Raw genomic sequence first — 21,780 nt, 5'->3', positions numbered from 1 at the left:
AACACGACGTGCTAAAGTAAAATAACCGATAGCAGTGCACTACCATGTACGCCTCAATTTATGTTACGAGCGATCATCCGAAAATAGACGTATCAATCACAAGAAGCTTTATTTGTATGTCAGGCTATCTTTAAATTTATTAAAGGGGGGACAGATACACTGCGTCAATTAATGCGAAAGTTTTAGCTGTGTCGCAGTACTATGTAGCCTAAGAAAAAAAGGTAACGTATTTGCCATATTGAGCTCAGCAGAGAAAACAGTAAATTTGATCCTAGTGCTCTGTTGAAGCCCACTCAAATACCATGGGTACAGTTGCATGCAACCTCTTGTAAACATGTTTTTGTTCAATTACTGAGCTGGGCTAACGCTAACCATTGAACGAATTCAAAATACATGAAGTTAAGAATTCATTGTTTGAAACTGCTTTTATTTCTTATGATGTAGGCTTGAAAGAATGCACGCATCTCGCAGAAAAGTTCCATACTGACGTTCAGTGATGCCTGGCAGATAAAAAAGAAACCCGATGCACATACCTGCCCTCTTTTTTAAAGTCTAGGTATATATGTGAGCTCTATATCTGAGACATTTTCTAAAGTGGTTCAAATATTAAACTTTCACATTTGTAAATTTGCAGCACTTTTATTCAGGCAGATATTAAACTTACCCAGCAAGAATAAGAGTATTTGTAACTTTCATGGTATCTGGATATCGGTAAAGCATTTCTATATTGCGTCTTTTATGTATAAACTTGTCCAGTAATGTAACATTACCTGGAATTACTTTTATTTAAAATGTCGGAATTTAGCTCAAGCTTTGCGCTTGGTGAGCCATTCTTGCTGCCTCAGAAGTGAAAATGAACTATAGCAGTATTGCGGGTGTATGGCGCCCTTTTTACTCTTTCTTTTGTTTCCCTTACATCTTCCAAATGTGCACTGTCCATAATAGTTAGCGGTAGTCAAGATAACAAATTATCTAATTAAAGCGTAGTGCTTATTGTTATATAACCACTGGTAACCATAGGCACTACTGCATTAGCACTGAATGATCCGAAGTATAATCCACTGACAGAGACCAATAAATCAGAACACTTAAGAAGAAAAAAATGCACTGGTATTACCAACTGAATAGAGAAATAGCGTCATTCTAGTGGGATCTTAAACGCGCCAAATACATTACACAAAGGTTTGGTTTCAATTTCCATTAAACGACATCCGGCCAACTTTAAACGACATTAGCTTTGCGCTGTGCGCAAAGCTAATGTGCATAGCGTCGAGGATCTCTCTGCTAAGTTTTGTGAACGTAGCTTCTAAAAAACTAAGCTGAAGCCACATAAGCCACCGCTTTCACCGGAGCTTTGTTTACACATAACTAATACAATGGAGCTCCAAGTTTCGCTTTGTCTTCCTGAAAAAAGACGAAATTACAGGATGAAAACACGGCACTTTAATCGACAAATATGCGCCTAGCACTACGCTTCCGCGAGCAATAATTTTTAACGAAGAGCCGGAGTGACCCCGCACATGCGTCTCGGCCTGACGTTATATTTCTCGGGCATAAAACGAGAAGTTGCGGTGTGGGGCTCTTAACATGAAATCGTTTTGTGAACGCTCCACACCGGCTGCACCTCGCCTAGCTGTAGCAGACGACCCTCGTTTATTCGGCCAAAAGTTCGATTGCAGCGCTGCGGTGGCGGGAACTGCAGCCGGCCGCGTGCTCCCTTAGGTGAAGCAGGGAGTTGGCAAACTGAAAAAAATTGGCAGATACTACGTAGAGTGGGAATCGGTGATATGCGAAGCACGAATGAGGAAGGTTGATGTGTCACTTCAAAAATCAGCACAACGTTACAAGGCGGAGGTAAATTATGCCGTACACGACTTCCATGTCACGAGTAGTGTCATGAAAGTATTTGGGTGCATCATTTACCTTCGTCATCTATTCCGGTCACATGATGCCTAATTTGTTGTATATGTAGCTAGCAAAACGGCCGCGAGCGTGCTATGAGCGTAGCATGTAGTCAAGTTTTACAGGACACGCCTGCCATCATTATCATGTATGGACGTGCCATTCACTTTAGCCGTCTATTCACGTTACGTAATACTGAATTCGGTATATGTTGAGCAAGCAAAACGGCCGCGAGAGCGCTGTGAGCCTGGCATGAAGTCATGTTTTACTTAGCACGCGTATCATGATTATCATGTTTAGACCTATTTATTTCATTTCATCGTCCATTCACGCCACGTCATACTAAGTTTGGAATACGTTGAACTACTGAAACGGCCGCGAGCACTCAATCAGCACAGCATGTAGCCATGCTTTACATGACACGAATGTTATGATTATCATAATCGGACGTGTGCAGTTCGATTGCAGCTTGACGCACCTTCGTCGTCTATTCAAGCCACGTGATACAACATTTTGTATATGTAGAGCTAGCGAAACGGCCGCGAGCGCATCAAGGGCATGATATGTTGTCATGTGCTTACATGACACGAGTGTCATGATTACCATGTTTTTCACCGGTTCTACACCTTCGAGATCTATTGACGTCAGGTGACACGAAATGTGGTATATGTGGAGCTAGCGAAACGGCCGCGAGCTCATCATGAGCATGGCATGTAGTCATGTTGTTACATGACATACATCTTATGATTATCCTGTTTGCACCAGTCGCATATCTTCATCGTCCATTCACTGTTCCCGTAATACCAAATTTGGTACATTCGAAGGTAGTAAAACGGCAGAGAGCCCATCATGAGTATGACAAGTAGTTATGTTTTGACATGAGACGCATATCATGATTTTCATGTTAGGGTATGTCGCTTTTGTTCGCCATGCAGTCATGTCATACCATACCAGCTTCGCAACATATATCAACGAAACCACCCCAAGGGTAGCAGGTCTATGCAATGTAAATCATGAAAATTATGACAAGCATGTCATGATTTTCATGTTATGTCATACCACTTATGGTATCGATATGCTCGTCGAAACGGCTAGAATAGATAAATGTTGTAGGCGTCCAGATAGCTAGACAGATGGATAGATAGATAGATAGATAGATAGATAGATAGATAGATAGATAGATGGATAGATAGATTGATTGATAGATAGATAGATAGATAGATAGTTGGATAGATAGATTGATTGATAGATAGATAGATAGATAGATAGATAGATAGATAGATAGATAAATAGGTAGATAGATAGATAGATAGATAGATTGATTGATTGATAGATAGATAGATTTATGGATAGATAGAAATATAGATAGATAGATAGATAGATAGATAGATAGATAGATAGATAGATAGATAGATAGATAGATAGATAGATATATAGATAGATAGATAGATAGATAGATAGATAGATAGATAGATAGATAGATAGATAGATAGATAGATAGATAGATAGATAGATAGATAGATAGATAGATAGATAGATACGCTCAAAGTCACCGAAGCTCACTAAAAATGCTTCGCATTTCAAAGTATTTACAAAAGATGGGCACAGCAGAGAAGCCATGGTGGCCATGCTCCTGGCACTGAAGCCGAACGCCACCAGCACTCACACAAGCTACGGGAACGAGGCGCCAAAGGGACGGGTGTGGCGGAATTCCACAAGCTAGAGCTACAAAGGATAACTTGCCACCGGCAAGGACCAAACCTGTCACCTTCAGATAACCCTTCCCAAGCTCGCAATTTTTTTTGTAATTTCTCCCTCTCTTCGCAACATTTCTTTTTAACATCTTTCATTACCCTCACCCCTTTCCCCAGCACAGGGTAGCCAGCCGGTCTAAGAACTGGCTAACCTCCCTGTCTTTCCGCTTAAACTTTCTTCCTTCCTCCTTCTACCGCTGAGCTACGGTGGTGTACATCCCTCCGGTCACTTTATAGGGTAGATATGTGCATTTAACTGCGGGAGCTCCCGTCAGAGCCACCAAGAGGCATTACGGTGTGTGTGGAACACTTTTTTGCCCGTTGGTGACGCGCATATTATATACATAGCAGACTCGGAAATGACAGCCGCCGTATCTCAGTGGTAGAGTGTCGGGTGCGTTATTCGGTGATCTCAGGCACGGCTTTTGCCGGCGGCTAGTTGTTTTTTCCTACTCTTCTCTCTTCACATTTTCATTACATTTATTAGTAATTCCATCTCATATACTTCCCTTGGCATCATTTCGCTTAGTTCAAATATTAATTACAGATAATGGATTTCATACTGAGACATGCACTGTTCCATTTCTCGCTCTTTCATGCTCGACTGACATAAAAAACGCCCCAAGAAAAGGGAAATATATTTAAGAAAGGCGATTTCCTAGTAGTTTTTACAGAGAGCTACGTTTTTATCGACCTTAAAAGTGTGTCTGAAACCACTGCTTGGTGAGGAATCGCGATCGTCACTGGGATATATTTTGCACAGGTGCAAACACAAAAGCCGTGTGAAGCTACTACAATGTACTCTTTCGGGAGAGCACTGTGCTTAGCAACATGACCTCGATAATCGCATCATGAAAATGGAAACTGGTGCTATTGGTGACTTCGATTGACACTAGAAGTAATGAGTGAGTTCTTTATGGTGGAAAAAAAGCGGATGTCGGTTGATGAAGTGACAAAACGCATAGCCTTACCAATTGTGGCGAAATGAGTAGGCCTCCGGCCTGCAGACTTTACCCACGCACTGACAATAAAATAATATTTGTGATTCGGCACGTCGAAATCATGGTATTCACCTACATAGCAACAATTGACGCAGTAAGAAGACGCAACAGGGTGCTCCGAATACCAAGTTTTCTTCTCTGAGCATTGGGCATTTGGAAACAAATGTTTTGACGCATAAAAAAATAAACTGGACCAAAGCCTTTAAAAGACGTTTTTTGCACAAGTATTCTGGTAATATGCTATTACAGAACGGTTTGGCATGCAAAGTTACCGTATGGAGATTTCTCTGGAAATCGCTTTGCCTAATATACAATAGTGCCTCCACACCACAAAATCGCACATGGATGCTGAAAAGCTTATTATTGCGATAGCAATTATATAGACACTCTCTGCTGGATTTTGGTGGCAGCGTCGGCGTCGACGTGCGCGTCGTTGTTACTCACCGTATATGTATGCACATCTATTATATGAAAACGCAAGAAAGAAAAAAATTGGCAGATCCCACGTACAGTGGGAATTGATGATATGTGTAGCACGAATGAGGAAGGTTGATATGTGACTTTAAAATCAGCATGACTTCACGGAGCGGTGGTACATTATGCCGCGTATGAATTACATGTCATGATTATCATGTTTAGACGTGTAATTTACCTTAGTCCTTCGTTCGCGTCATGCAACACCAGATTAAATGAAATAAAATCAAAGCTTATATTGCATAGCGTATGTTACAGCGTGAAGAATATAGAGAAGAAGGTCCCAAGGCAAGGTCAGGGGACCATACCGGGACCCTCTGTTCAGAATGATTATATAGAAACTACAAAACATGCACCAAAACGAAACGAAAAAAACAAAACTCATCCAAAACGAAACGAAAAAAGGACACACACACGGGTGGAAACGTTACGTGAAATTACTGCGATAATAGGTGACACTAACGAAGTTTTTTGTTACATAGAACTGTTTTTAATTGAAACATACTACAACAAAGAACTACAAGTTCAATCTGCTAATGGAAACAAGTAGCGAAAGTGACCATAAGTAGTAACAATACACTTAAGGCAACGTTCTTTTGTGAACAAAGAAAAAAAGAAAAAAAGGTGCTACATTAAGACAGTACACGCTATCATTGATTATTGGCTTAAGAAATGAACTTTAAGCGTTTTTCTTTTGATGCAGTCAGAGATGACAACGCTTTGATGGTGTTAGGGAGACAGTTGAAGTTGAAGCGCGTTGGGGAAGGTCATTATAGTGAATAAATAATATAAATTCTTAGACAGAGCCTTGTGGCACCCCCTGATTATTCATTTTAGCTGCTGAAAATTTACGTTATAAATAAACTGGTAGTTTTCTGTTACGCTAATAGTTTCTAAAAAAGGGTAACACTTGAACTGTTATTCCATAGTAATTTCTTTTACTAATTTTTAGTAGCAAACCGTGAAACATTATTTCAAAAGCGTCTAAGAATGCAGAAGCTACTAATAGTCCTTTGTCAATGCAATGTTTATCATACTGTGTTAGTGAAAATACCGTCAAGCAGGTGGAACTACCTGAACGGAAACCGAATCGGCAATCATTCAAGAGAATAATATTTTAGGTAACTATTTACTAGACTAACAAACAGTGTCTTAATTTTTCGCTCATGGAGGATAAAAAAGAAATATGTCAATAATTAGAAATAATTGACCTATCACTTCTTAAAAAAAGATACAAGTTTCGTGTTCTTAAAGGTAATAAGAAAATTTCCAGTTTTAAAAATCCTGTTAATTTATACATGCCAGTGTTTGAGAGATTAATTTACTTACCATCCTTAAATTGCGAGCATGGATGTAAAATTTGGTATATGCAATTTGCTGCATTTTGCGCTGGCGACGTTACCCAGACAGCCATTACCCAGATGGAGGGACGCCGGGCACGCTCAAACGCGCATGCGTCAAAGCAACGTAGTGCGGCACCAACCCGTGAGCATATACGGCAGGCAGATCGTCGCCTGGCGTGGCATCACCGGCGGGTGCGACGGAACGAACGCTGGTGCGCACGCGAGCCGGCCACATCGAAGTGTATTACTGTCATGAGTGTGGCATACAGTCATGTTCTTACATGACACGCATCGCATGATTATCATTTCGCAACACTCACCTACCTTCATCATCAATTCACACGACGTATTCCAAATTTCGCAAATGTAAAGCTAGCGAAACCGCCCCGAGCGCATCAGAAGTGTGACATGTAGTCATGTCATTAAATGACGCGCATGTTCTGATTATGATGTTTGCACCAGTTACATACTTTCGTCATCCATTCACGCCCCGTACAACCAAATTTGGTATAAGTGAAGCTAGCGAAACGGCCGTGAGCGCTTCATGAGCACGGCATGTGGTCGTGTTTTCACATGACACGCATCTCATGATTATCATATTTCCACCAGTCATATACCTTTGTCATTCATTCACGTACCGTAATACCAAATTTAGTATATGCGAAGCTTGAAAACAGCTACGAGTGCATTATGAGTGTGGTATGTAGTCATGTTGTTATATGACACGCATGTTATAATTTACCGTTTGGGTCGGTCGCTTGTGTTCACCATGTAGCTATGTCATACCATACCTGTTTTGCAGCATGTCCTGTGAACGAAACCACCACAAGAGCAGCAGCACCATGAAATGTAATTCATGACATTCATGACATACATGTCACGATTTTCATGTTATGACTAATCATAAGTGTTTGTCATGCACTCAAGTAATGCTATACAAATTTTGGTAGTGATACCATTATCGAAAAGCCCTGCAGAGTTAAAAGTCGTAAGCGGCTAGATTGATGGATAGATACGCTCAAAGTCGCCGAAGTTCGCTAAGAAACGCTTTGCATTTAAAAATTCACAAAAAAACTCCAGCATGCTGAATCGAACTTGGGACCTCTGAAACGTGAGTGCGAGGCGTTAAGCACTGAGTCAGAGAGGAGCCTTTTGTTCTTCCTTTATTGTCTGTGTACATACAGCATTCACAACAATCATACATCAAACATAGGACAAACATGAACAAAAGAGAAGATGTAAAACGCATCGAAATTCACCGGCTTTTTGAAACTCCTTCATTTGTAGAAGGCTTTCTACTTGATGAAATCATTCAGGCACATCTTGTTGAACCTCCTGTGATTCCACGAATGAACAGACATACAGATTGAAACAAGTATTGTATAACTGTGCGTGCACTAACATCAGCATGGAGCACTGCCAATCTAGATTGCGATATGCGGTGTAACATAACTAGGATGAAAGGTATTCCTTCTTTATTTAATACTGGGGGATAAGTGATGCCGTAGACATCAAAAGGTAGACCCTTTTACAAAGTACTTTGGAGAACATCCCAGAAAAAGACTGCATTTCAGCAGTCAAGGAAAACATGTTCTATTGTCACCGGCTTGTTGCAGAGAAAACAATCATAACCCCAAAAAAATAAATACGCCTTTTTCTTGCTACCATGTTCTCACGGGCAAGGTTCCAGTGTGCAATAAAAAGAAAAGTTATTTCGCTCCAGGCGATACCTCAATTATATTTTACACGGCTTACGCCATTCTGAACTGGGCCTACACGGTATAATGTTCTGTATAGAAGAATAAGAAGAACTGCTTCCACGAGATTTTCGTATAACTTTTTACGCGAGCATTACTCAGACATTTCAATGCAAATCGTGTTTTTAAGTGACATGAATCAACTACTTCTTTCAGGTAACCTCTAATGCTTACTTTTATGTGACCAGATGCCACCACAAATTCTGGCAACAGTATCCCCAACCATAAGCTGTATAACAAAACGTATAAATGAGTCTAGTTAATTTCGAACAAACGAACCAATTAACTAACTGACTACTGTACAAACGACATAGACAACACAGCTGATCAAACCCGTCTGAATAGGTTGGTTCTACTTCTTCGCTCCCTAGAAAAACCCCACAAGAAAACAGCAAAAGTTTGGCGAATCTTTTGTACATTCTCACGCGAACAAAGGAATGCTTGAATGACATACCAGCGCTTACTGACTAAAATATGTTATAAAAATGTCACTCTGGCAAAAAATTGGCCCTGTATCTGCATGTCACACTGCAAATGCCGTTGAAAGACGATACCCTTCCGTCTGGAGAGAGTAAAGAAAACATTCATTTGATGTTCTGTGCAAGAAAATCGGTCAATGGTATTCTGAAGGTGCTGCGTGAGAGTGCTTCTGGCGTGCAGCGGAGGCGAACGAGTGCGTCAAGTCACGTGACATGTGAGACATGAGCGCTATCTGGCAGCTATCTATGGAAAACAGAGCGCTTGGTGTGCGCACCCAGCTCTGAGGGGATAGGGTGTAGAACGCAAGGTGACGGGTAAGTGCTACCACAGCGTTGCTTGGTCAGCGCAGCGTGACTAGCGTTACGGTCCTTGGAATTACTTATGTATGCATTTTCCAGTAAAAATTACACATACCTAATATTGATGTGTTGTTATGGGGCCTTAGTTATGCGAAATAACTGCTTTTTGATTGACAATCGCACAAGTTTGAACGCTGAATCTTGAACAATATTGATGGGCGCAGTGAATGGGGTGGGCCGTTGGGAGAATCGTTTTGCCGATTTGGTGCCGTTTAGGGTACCGTTAAGGGCTGACAAGCAGGCAAATGTACAGACAGACAGACAGACAGACAGACAGACAGACAGACAGACAGACAGACAGACAGACAGACAGACAGACAGACAGACAGACAGACAGACAGACAGACAGACAGACAGACAGACAGACAAAGAGGCAGGCAGACCAAAGCTTTTGCGTCGAAGGTCCCTAAGCCATTAAAATAATAGGCGGAAACCTTTAGGTGGCTTGTCTTTTTTTCGTTGCTCTGCGGCCTGACGCCGCCAGTACGGTTCACTGTCACAATAATATTCCAATAGAACACCTAGGTGCCGCAAAAAGTAGCTGTCTATAAAATACCAGCCACAAAATCTAGAATCGTAGGCCATTCGCTGCAGTGACAGTAACCCACGCACTTGCTTCAGTTTACAAAAGAGGCACTCATTTCACAATGAATGTTCACAATTTTTACGGTTTCAGCAACACTTTTATATACTTTACAAAGCACAGCTACATCATCTGCGTACGCCGGTACCCATACTTCAGCTTCTTGTAGTTTGTACACTTTTATGTTACAGCTTTTCATGGCTTTATGGCAAAATAACTCTATATAAATTGAAAACACAAGGGAAGACAAAGGACAGCCTTGTCACGAAGAATATTCGACATTAACTCTCTTGCAAAGGACATGGTTGATGATGAGCCAAGTTTTAAATTCACTATGTGGCATTCAAACTGTATACCGAATTGATATAATTGAACTGTACCCAACAATGATATAATTGATATAATCTAGCTGTAACCAACATTAATATAGTCTAACAAACGAAAAAGACTTTCATAAAGTATACTCGGTCAAATGCTTCTTCTAAATGTATCTGGATCATCGCGATGTAATCACTTGAAGCATCCCCGCGCTTAGGTTCACTTCGTGCCTTGTGAATGTTTGTGAATATAGTGTGCACTTCAATTCGACATGTCTGGTGGTCAGCTACTATGATAAAAATATCTCTCTTCAGTCTTCTTCCTAACACTTTGATCAAACGTTTGTAGTCAATACTTGATAGACTGATTGACCTGTACGACATCACTTCACGTAATTTAACCACGTTTTCAGTTTTTGCAATTAATATAGTATGAAATAGCAGAAAAGAAGGTGCCCGAATGTATATGTTCAAAGCTTCAATAAAAACCGCTGCTAGAATCGGTGCTATTTCGTGTTTAAATTCCTTATAAAAGGCGGTCGTTAACCCGTCAGCTCCTGGGGCTTTCCTAAATGAAGGGCAGTGATTAATTGTGCCACTTCAACTTCCGAAATAGGACGTTCTAAGTGGTCTTTCCTGCAATCATCAACCTTTGGTATTAACTTTGAAAATTTATACCGGAATGTAGCTACATTCACTCTGCTTTATTCGAATAGTGTGCTGTAGTACTCATTCAGAGCATTTTTCATAGATCTCTGTTCACTTATAACAATATCCATGTATTCATTATGATGTATAACGTTCCGGTGTGCGTTTGGTTTTCGAGACCCAGCATTCTGTCTGTCGGCTTCTCTCCTACGGTCATCTTCTCCGCATTCGCTCTTAGGTGTGCACCAAGACACGTTTCCTCGATTTGTTCCAATTTTTACGTTACTGACATTATATGATTAATGAATAAGCCTGGAGTTTTTTGCTTTCTTATGCTACCAGTTTTTTCAGATTTACGTGTAGGGTTTTCAGGGGCGAAGCTTCTTAAGGCATGGGCTGTGCGTCCCATCGTAATCGTATATAGCCACCTTTCGTTCTTGAACCAGCCGTAAGTGGTGGTACTTGTACGTATACCGAAATGCATATGCGCTGAAAAATATAAAAGGTACGATACTAGAGGATGTTACTTGTAGTATGGTAAATAATAAAAATCCCAGCATATCCATGGGGTGAATGATAACGAATGGGGAGAAGCGTCCGCCAGTACGTCCGCGCTTCCATTCCTCTGTTCGTTCTTGCTCCCGTCCGTGAATGCATTCATCCGTCCGTCCGTGCGTCCATGCGTTCGTCCATGCGTCCATCCATCCGTCCATCTGTCCGTTCATCCTCTCGTGTGTCCATCCATGCGTTCGTCACTGAGTTCGTCCATGTGTTCATGCGTTCATTCATCTGTGCGTCCGTCCGCGCATCCGCCCGTGCGTCCGTCCCTGCTTCCAGCCATCCACTCGTGCATCCTTCCATGTATCCGTCCATGCTTCCGTCTGTCCATGCGTTCGTCTTCCGTCTGGCCACCCGGCCGTCCGTCCGGTTCTCCCCACTCGTCATCATTCACCTCGTGAATATGCTTTAATTTTTTTTCTTCCTCATACCTTGCGTGTTTTATTACACTTGAGCACTCCATAGCTTCCAAATAATAACCTGTTCAAACTGCTCCCATTTCACTCCACATTTCTGGTCTCCACTGTCAATGTTTAAAAAGGCATCCCAAACACTGTCCACAAATCTTCATTAAGCTTCCACGTGTCTCAGTTAAATATTGGTCTATGTCTGTTTTTCTGCCTATCCTAAACTGTGCTAAGCAGGTATTACTAAATAAAATAGGAGGGAGATTGTACTCACTGACAATCGGGACTAATTCCAGTGACGCATAGCTCCTCTCTAGGCGCACATAAGTGGAGCCTTGACAATGCGTATAAAGCACTGGTTCTTTACCAATACAGTTGTTGACATCTTCGAGGTCTAAGTCAGAGATTATCTTCTTTAACGATGCTGTGCTTCAGTCACCGGCACTGACTACACAATCAAAATGTCCTATTAGGATAAATATGTGAGCCAATTCACAATAAGCACAAATTCCCTTGATAGCATCACCTGCACTTAGGCAGCTTGCTCTTTTCTTGTTATAAGAGACGTATCAAGGCTGTATACACGTATATACCGACGACTCTGTTTTACAGAAGAGTTCAACGGCATCATTTGTAGTACCAATAAAAGACACGATAAGAAAATTCAAGACCTCCCACCTTACGACATCAACGGGAGCAGAGCTCACAGCACTTCGTGCCGCATTGCAATTCATCAGCGATCAACAGCCACAAAAATAGACAATTTTCAGTGACTCAAAGGCGGCACTGCAATCCCTTCTATCACCTTTACGCCACGGCCCGTACGAACAGCTGGTATTCGAGATTGCAGAAAAGACTCACCAATTCATTGAGAAAAGACATAAAATAGCCTTTCAATGGCTTCCAAGTTATTGTGAAATAATTGGCAATGAACGGGCCCATCGAGCTGCCCGTTTTGCCCGTACTGAAAGCGATCAAATATCAATTCCACTCTCCAGAACTGACGCTGCACAGAAACTTCGCATCCTTGCTCGAAAGCGCACCACGTCACAATGGAACGAGTCACATTTCATCCAAGCACGGTTATGTACCTTAGACCCAACTTTCAGTCTTCAAATTCCTCCGGAATTACGCCGACGAGACGCCACTATGCTGTGCAGATTATGGTTGGGCGTGGCATTTACCAATGCGTACGCGTTCCGCATAGGAATGGCTGACACTGCTGCATGCGACCATTGTGGCAGTGACGAAACAACTTGGCACATTCTGTGTGAATGCCCACAATACTGCTCACAAAAAACAGTCACTCTGCAATGCACTAGACGAACTGGACAATCAGCCTCTTTCGGAAGAAAGAATCCTGCGCTACCGACAGGACTTTGTGTCGCAGAAGAAGGCTGTGAAGGCGCTCCTGCGCTTCTTGCGTTTAACTGGTCTGTCCAAACGACTGTGATCGGAACTCTCTAAATGTGTGTGCATGTGATTTTTTTTCTAATCTATTTTATATCTCTATATCTTTATCCTCTTTCCGACCCTTTTCCCCACCCCCGTAGAGGGTAGCAAATCAGTTCTTCTAGGTTAACCTTCCTGTCTCTTCTTCTTATTTATTTCTCCCTCTCTCCTTCGAAAATTAAGGAGAGTTCATGAAGTTTAACAGGTAGATATAAACAAATAACTCACCAAAAAAAGTGAAAAGCAGGCTAAATCGCAAGCAATAAACCTTCCAGACAAATCAGACGTGAAATTTTGAACAGTGGCCCCTAAACTATTCCGCGCTAAGATCACACCCTGCCCACCTACCAACTGCATGATTCACGCTCCAGTGAAACTTTGCAGCAGGCTCTTGGTGGCGTCCTCGCTCTCCCCTTTGGTTTCTTGGACTGCAATAATCATATAGTTTTCTAAATATACTCTAGAGGTAACTCTGCCGCTAGTGTCTATGGGAGCTTTAACACACGACGATTCAACGAGCATAAGAATGATGAGTTGTAGACGAAGCTGCCTAATATTCGTACTCTGGGCTCCATGTGTGTTCGTGTGGTTTGAAGCTGTTTTCTCGTGAAATGATTAGTGAATGTTCCATGGTTGCGCTTCACCACCTTGTTCTTTTAGGCTTAACTTTTTAAGTGAGGTTACGAAGTTCAAAAAAGGTTCGTTCCTTCCTTCGAGACAAAAGCAAAACACAGCAGTTAACGAAGCGACAAGTACGATTCGCCACCCGCAAGTACGAAGACTAGGCAAATCTGTGTACTACCCACAACTCCCACGGTCGCTGAACGATCACCGCGCCAGAGTCCCCTATGGTTAGTTTTAGTAAAATCTATGGCAATAATGTGCAGGCCTTTGTCCATGGCTAGCTTGTAGAGCTGGATCTGTTTCTTTATGGAAGCCAGTCCCCGTACGTTGAGCGTCACTGCTTTTACGAACCCGCTAAGTGACGAGATCAGTGAGTGGGCTCAGGCTGAGAGCCCTGCCTTTCACTTGTTGGGGGTTGGTGGTGGTGAAAACAATAATTTTTTTTGCGGAGAAGCTCCGAGTAGTCGAAGATTCTCGGCTTGTGTTGGGGGGGGGGGGGGGGGGGTACTTTAGGTTTAGGGTTTCGCTTGCAGCAGCCGCTCTGCGGGCCCGATTGATCAGACTCAGCTAATCTTTCAGGTTCTCGCTGGCCAGCAGCTCCTGCCATCTCTCCCCTGTTCGATTTTGTATTGGTTTTAAGGCTGTATAGGCCAGACACTTCCACGTGACATGGTACAGAGTGGCTTTAGCTGAACACCATGGGTAGAAAGGAGAGTGGGCTGAGGGGTGCATTTTACTCAGGATGTGCAAACTTTTAAACGTGCCGAATTGCATTTGCCTCCAGCTGATCAATTCTTCTTTGATTAGTGTTCCGTTTGGTAGGGAATAAGCTTTCCTAAGTTCTCTGTAATGGTTAAGGATGGCCGAATAGTTGCGAGGGACGGGAACGAGTTCTTCAGGGGCGGAGCTCGAAGGTGCTCGGCTCGCATACCATCGAGCTACCCTATCCGCTGCCTGATTTCCCAAAGGTTCGCCGCAGTTCACTCTGTCACTTAGAAGGGGAGCCGTAGGAGCGGTCACCGATTTGAGTCGATGACTTGCACAGAACAACGTGATATAATTTTCTTCACCAGTTGCTGACAGCATGAAATCCAGTAACATTGGCGCAGTTCATACATGGTGCTGAGAGCGTCTCTATGAAGAGTTCACAGATGAGCGGCAACTATTGTCAATCTAGTTACGAAATGATCTTTCGGCACAGAGATTGGGTGTTTCGAATTTCCGGATACTTTCGAAAATTGAAGACGCACTGTTACGCACAACAATCCCTGTGCGTCAAGGAAAGGCTGAAATTGTGCGATGGGTAAGTTCACCATCAGGCTCTCTTCCTGAGAAAGTGTCGTGTCCTCAAGCCCGTAGTATTTGCTTTGAGCAACTCGAATCCAGTGGTTACTCCAGCACAGGTAAAAACCGCAGAGCCAAACCACATGGTTGAAGTAACTAGAAGATTATTAATGGGGTAGAGCACATTTGGCAAGTACTCTCATATTTTGACAAGTAGATTGCCACTATCTCTCAAGAGGAAGGCATATAACAGCTGCATCTTGCCGGTACTGAGCTACGGAGCAGAGATTTAGAGATTTACATTGGTGGTTCAGCTTAAATTGAGGACAAAACAGCGATCAATGGAAAGTAAAATGGTAGGCTTAACCTTAAGAGAAAATAAGAGAGCAGAGTGGATTAGGGAACAAACGGGGGTTAAGGATATCATAGTTGAAATCAAGAAGAGGAAATGGACATGGGCCGGGCATGTAGCGCGTAGACAGGATAATTGCTGGTGATTAAGGGTAACTAACTGGATTCCCAAAGAAGGCAAGTGGGTTAGGGGGAACAGAAGGTTAGGTGGGCAGATGAGATTACGAAGTTTGCGGGTACAAATTGGCAGCAGCAAGCACAGGACCGATATTGACTGGCGGAACATGAGAGAAGCCTTTGTCCTGCAGTGGGTAGTCAGGCTGATGATGATGATGATGATGATGATGACTCCAATAAGGGTAGCCATCAATTCCAACCGCGGCAATTCTTATTGTAGGACTGGCTTAAAGTCATGTTGTATCACACTAAGAGGAGTCTTCAAGAAAAGCTGCTGGTGTGACTCGGGAAGGCAGCAAGTTCCGCCTTAATGCATCTCCTGGCTGATGCAAAGAACTGCAGTTTGTCTCAGTAATGTTTCTTAAATGAAAGCGACATCATGAAGTAGTTCATATTAGTACCACACAGGACCGTCGCTCGGGTATCAGAATTTAACAAGTAGTTATCGCTGATTGTATATATGGCGCACAGGGAGACAAACATTATGCGACCACTTTTAGTGAAAGTGCACTAAACAGTGAGGGCAGGTTTTGCTTACGAATGTGTGGTCAGCAATACGCTATGTGCGCTCACGTCTTGATCAGTAAACTACGTCTATATGTACCTACACCAACCAAAAAAATTCTCAGATGTCCTGATGTCTCAGATGTCCTGCGCCGCTCAGTTACATGCGACCACGAGGAGCGCTTTCTCGAGGCGATTCGAAAGTCGCGTCGTCGGCTCCCTGTTTAGGAGCCTTCGCGGTGAATTTTCGCACGACCTCTCACCTGGTGAAAGTCGCCTACGCCTGTAGACTGTGTGTGATGAATGGATGAAGTACTGCTGAGGCACTGTAAAATGGCTGCAAGCTTAGCGAAAAGTGAAACGTAAAGCGGTTATAGCAAAAGTCTCTGTCAGCGGAATGATTCCTGCCGACGGTCAATGAAAGCGTAGGGAATTTTCACTCTCTAAGCTTGACTATTCACTTCTTGCTGAGCTTCAGGTTTTGAATAGTTGTGAAATTTTATGCCATTTTTATGGGTGGGTGATTATATAGAGGTACAGACCAGCACTACTGCATTGCTCAATGCACAGCACTCACTGCGAAAACAATCAGGGCGCAGTTAAAAAAGAACAAAGCGCTGTGTTTTTGAAATGAGCGGTGAAATAGGACACCCACGGTAGTTAGAACAGCGTAGGTAGCCACCACACACAAGATAGTCAATTTAACTGCTTCTTTGTTGAGTTTTATCAGAACGGTGGTTTCTATAATGCCATCTTGCTAGGAAGCGCAGCCACTATTACAAAGAACACACAACACAAGCGCCTAACTTCAACTAAACGTTTATTGCAAACGTCAGAGTTTATAAAGGAGGCGAAAAGGAGAAAAAAAGAGAAAAAAATAAAATAAAAAACGGTAGACAACAAAAAGCACACGTGGCAGCGTAAAACGGCTGTTGACCCCTATATCCATAGTGTGGCACACAATCTTAAAAAGATTGTTAATAAGGTGGGCGTCCGAGTGGTTATGTCTGCTCCTGAAAAACTGTCCAGAATATGTCACCAAATTCGTCCTGATTCAAAAGAAAAGAAAGGTTGCCAAATTAAGCATCGCAATAAACATGTTGAGTGTGCGCAGTTGGTTGTGTACAGAGTGCCCTTGTCATGTGGTCTTGTTTATGTGGGAACAACTGAAAGATGCTATAATGAAAGGCTAAAAGAGCACCACAATAAACTGCAGAAGGATATACCGATGGTCACTTGGCGATCCACTGTAAGGAGTGCGGTTGTGTGCCTTATTTTGATAACACGTGCGTGCTGTATCGGGACAGAGATTTGTTAGCCCGTTTGATAGGAGAAGCGGCTGAAATGACACGCGATGACTTTGATTGTGTTAGTGCACCCTCTATCTCGCTCACGCGGAAAGAACTATGTTTTTTTGGATGGGGTGATAGACAATAACGGATAGTAATGTACGTGACTGGCACGTGTGCTTTTTGTTGTCTACCGTTTTTTATTTTATTTCTCTTTTTTTTCCTTTTCACCTCCTTTATAAACTCTGACGTTTGCAATAAACGTTTAGTTGAAGTTAAGCGCTTGTGTTGTGTGTTCTTTGTAACAGTGGCTGCGCTTCCTAGCAAGATGGATCCTTACCAACTGGCCCGATACAATGGTTCTATATTGCGTCGCGCCTCGAAAGCACGCCGATACTTGACCTGACGATATAAGGCGTGGTTTGCAGCGCCGGCTCCAGTCGCACACCAGACTAATAGGCACTATACCACTCAAAACCGAATACTGTTGGGTCCTTCCATAATGGCCTTTCTAACGCTGAAGCAAAACCTGGACCTTCAGTTGGCACAGGGTACTGTTATGCCGAGAGCAGGCATATCACACCTTTATATACACAAATTTATATCCTAGCAGACCTGGTGCACTGAAGTAAGCTTTAGAGGCTATATGTACATTGACTGAAAAGCTACCTTACGTTACAGCTCAACCAGCACGGAAAGGAAAGTGCGCTCGAGCTACTGGAACCAGACATGCTCGAAGCCACTATCTCCGCATACACTTGGCACTTACGTCGACATTGCTGCCGAAAGATTCGGTGATCGTGTTGGCTGGTCATTTCTTCAAGAAGGCAAGCACTGCACATTCAGGGACTTCAAACAGCAGGTGAGTTCTTGAGTGGCTGAGTTGGTGATCGAGGGGGGTAGTTGTGCAATGATGAGCACGACTGCGTCGTCTGAGCCATTCAGATAGCATACCCCGTACCTAGAATCATCAAAGCATCTCGGCATCAGTGGGGCGAAGCCTGAAGAAACTGTGCAGCTGGACGGCCATCGTCTCTTTATTTTAACACCAAGGCTGTTCTAGCTCGCCATAGGTTGTGCGGTGCCACAAACCCCTCAAGAGCGTTTGCAATGTCGTTTTCATGTAAAAGGAAGTATGTAATATTTATATAGTGTGCTTCATAAGTATAATCATCTGTCTCAATGTGAATTGACCTTTTATGGGAAAATTGTGCACATATGTATCTAGTGTGAACTGAACTTGTATGTAGAAATTGTGTGCACATTGTGTACATACCTTGATGGTACATGCCATTTTTATTTCAGTAATTTCTTTAAATATGTATAATGATGCCAACAGGAACAAGGATATTACCAACACCAGAAATGGTAAGCTAATACATAAGTCGCAATTGTGCTTGCGAGACTGGTAGGCATAAATTGTGCTACGTCAATCAAGTTCAATGGATAGAGCTTTACTACAATAGACACTGGCCCTACGGGACGGCGGTATTGCAGTTTATATTTAATCTTGATAAAATTAGATACCAAGCACTGACACCACAATTGACGCTTTGCGAGCATCACGCGGGCATATGATCTTCTTCCGAAGGAGTTTGAGGGCCTGGTGTGGATGTGTGGTAAAATATTTGAATGTCACGCAGAATGCTTGGGCTCGATTCTTGCCGGGACACAAATAATTCAGGGAAAGTCGTTATGAGACCAGAACACAGGTCACGTGCGGTGCCGTATATAGTTGTCCACCGCCGTAGCTGGCGGTGTCTGCAATCGATATGGCCAAAAATGAGAAAAAAAAAGCTCAGTAATAAATAACATTAAGACACAATAGGATTAGAACCTGCATCCGCTGCGTGCCAACCCCGTATTCTAGACCACTGAGGGACGCCGACGTTTCAAAGTTATGTCTAAACTGGCTTTAGGCAGGCTTGATATCGGGAAAGTAATCACGTTAGTATCAGTACTAAAACGCTACAGATCATCAAAGGAAGAACGAGGCGTCCAAAAATGCGAATAACGCAAAGAGTGGGTCGTCCGATGATCCAACCCATTACAAAAGCTTGTTGTTGTTCATGTATTAACTGTGGCGCATACCCACTTCTCGCATAGTTTTTCATCGTTGTCAACCACTGCATAAAAATATTGCACAATATTCCTGTAGCAGCCTCATAACGGATACTACGCTTCTCTGAAGAATAATGAAAGATAGCATAGTGAATTGCGGCCTACTACACGAAATTATGAATATTTGTGGTGTACTGTGTACCCAGAGGTGTGCCAGTAGTAAGTATTCAGAGTGTTGAGAATAGGTTCTGAAAGGCCGCTCTTCTAGCTGTCGCTGTGACAGTGCTAGCTGTGCTTTCCGTGCAGCCCCTGCCGTTTTTTCATTCTTTACACACTTTGAATCAACGCTGCCACTCTCAGTTTTTAAATGCAAAGCATTTCTGAGCAAACTTTGGATACTGGATACTTTGAGCGTATCTATTTATCTATCTATCTATGTATCTATCTATCTATTTAGCCGCTTACGTTTGGGTGCTCTCCTGGTCACCCCCTTAACTTGGCGTGAACCAAAATTAGTATGGGAGAGTAAGATGAAACGACGAATATCTACCAAGGAGCAACGAATATCTACCAAAATCTACCAAGGAGTGACGAGAACACACACGGCAATTTTAACACGTGAGCGTTAAAAAATACCTGATTTCGGAAGCGTCGACCCAACGAATAAAAAGAATAAATGTCAGGGTCCAGCTTTAATCGAATCCAAACATTCTTCGTGGCAATGAAGCTTTTTACGCCAGGTCTCTCAACTACTGTTCAATAGACGCTAATCTTCGTAAAACGTCAATAGTGGTTGCAGTGCTGCCTACCAAATTTTATAAACATTATATATGTACTCCTTTGATACAGCCGACGCATCGGGTTAACGTCAGTTCTTGTTAGTTGCCATGCGCTGAAGTTGATTTATGTAGCAGTGTCCAGTGCAAGCATCCTCGCGAGCATCAGCACTTCATATCAGCTTCTGGTGTGGCAAATACCCATGTCCCTGTTGTCATCGTTGCAGAAGTGCAATCAACTGGTTATATAAACATCTGCAACTCTTCAACATATATCTGTGGGTGCAACATTTGTACATAGGTTTATCGTAATTTCATGACGTGTCACTCAATAAAAATTTGCAATATTTTCACCTTCCTTCCGCGTGCTTCGCATAACGTCGATTCCCAGGTACGTGAAATTTGCCGACTTTTTTTTTTCTTAACGCTTGCGCATATTAGAATATAATGATTTTATTTAGAATAGTTGATTTCGGACATAGTTATATAACAACATCAAGTATATCCACGAGGCAAGGCAAAAGAAGGCTCGTACGTCTCCTCACAAGGCCTTCACCCCAGACTCTCACGTCGGACAGCCAGGAGCAAAACCAGAGAAAATAGGTAACTTGCTCCAGAATAATAGGTATAGAAAAACGAGAAAAAATAGGTGCAATGCTTATTTCACAGCTTATATATAAACAAAAATGAAAAGCAAAATAACATGAGAACAAAAATTATTCAAAGTTTACATTGGTGAGATTGAACAAATATAGGAAGTTATACAAATATACAAAAGTGCATAATTTTCACGTTATTACCAAAACAAGTGTCTATTTAGAGGAGGCAGAAACAGTTACTTCTCTTGTTTTTTTACATAACGCACTTGAGTTTTGATTGGCCAATTCGATTAGGAATAGGTATGCAATGAACAATGCAATCAGCCGTAATTAGTCCTTGGTTTTGATTCCGTGAAAGATTAGTGCGAAGGTCATATGCTGATTCTCTTTATAGATATCTGTTTCAGAACATGGCACGATCATATTATAATTCGCTCAAAACTATTGTTGCCAATGAAAACTGGTATATTTCGATTACACGTTCAGAGTTTTATACCAAGATTCGGTTGATGAGGTAGAATGAGTTGAAACCAATTTTAAGCTTCTTTTTTGTAAAGAGGAAACACGTTCGGCATCATTCTTGTTGCACGTACACCTGACAAGGTGACAATAAGTTAGCTGGGAATGAATACAAGTTAAATTGCTTTCTAATGCGCAACGGCAATAAATGTTTTTAACCTGCGTACCATACCAAGAAATCTAGATAACGTTGCACGAACATGATTCATGTGCTCAGACCAGCTGAGGTCAAACCTAAAAACGACTCGCAAGAATCGGCAAGAGCAGACGGGATTTTTATTATTTTTGTTAATAGTAACTCTACGTTATGAAGAAATAGTTAACATTTTGGGCAAAATATTACCTACTCTGTTTTCTATTCACTTAAGTTTATTTCGCTCACAATGGGCCAAGTATGCAGTGCGTTTAGCCAAATATTAGCACGCCGCTCTAACAAATTTAGATCTGAACTTGAAATAAAAACGATGGCGTCATGTGCTTACATGACAATGACGGGAGTAAAAGAAATGTTAGCAATGTCATTTATGTATAAAAAAAGACAAGAAGACCGAAAATAGAACA

The 21,780-nt window shown here is 42.2% G+C and overlaps 1 protein-coding gene across 1 annotated transcript in view; it reads left to right on the top strand.

Moving 5' to 3' along the window:
- Positions 1-21,780, top strand: part of LOC119168692 (medium-chain acyl-CoA ligase ACSF2, mitochondrial-like) — a 178,254-nt gene that overhangs the window by 8,978 nt on the left and 147,496 nt on the right. Inside the window, exon 2 of the mRNA XM_075865951.1 lies at positions 17,946-18,126. Within this exon, the coding sequence (XP_075722066.1) occupies positions 17,946-18,126 (181 nt within the window). The remainder of the gene's footprint in view (positions 1-17,945; positions 18,127-21,780) is intronic.

This window comes from Rhipicephalus microplus, chromosome 6 (genome assembly GCF_043290135.1).
Source record: "Rhipicephalus microplus isolate Deutch F79 chromosome 6, USDA_Rmic, whole genome shotgun sequence".
In the NCBI taxonomy this organism is placed as follows: Eukaryota; Metazoa; Arthropoda; class Arachnida; order Ixodida; family Ixodidae; genus Rhipicephalus; species Rhipicephalus microplus.
The sequence above is the reverse complement of the archived record's forward strand: the minus strand, read 5'-3'. Positions and strand labels throughout refer to the sequence as shown.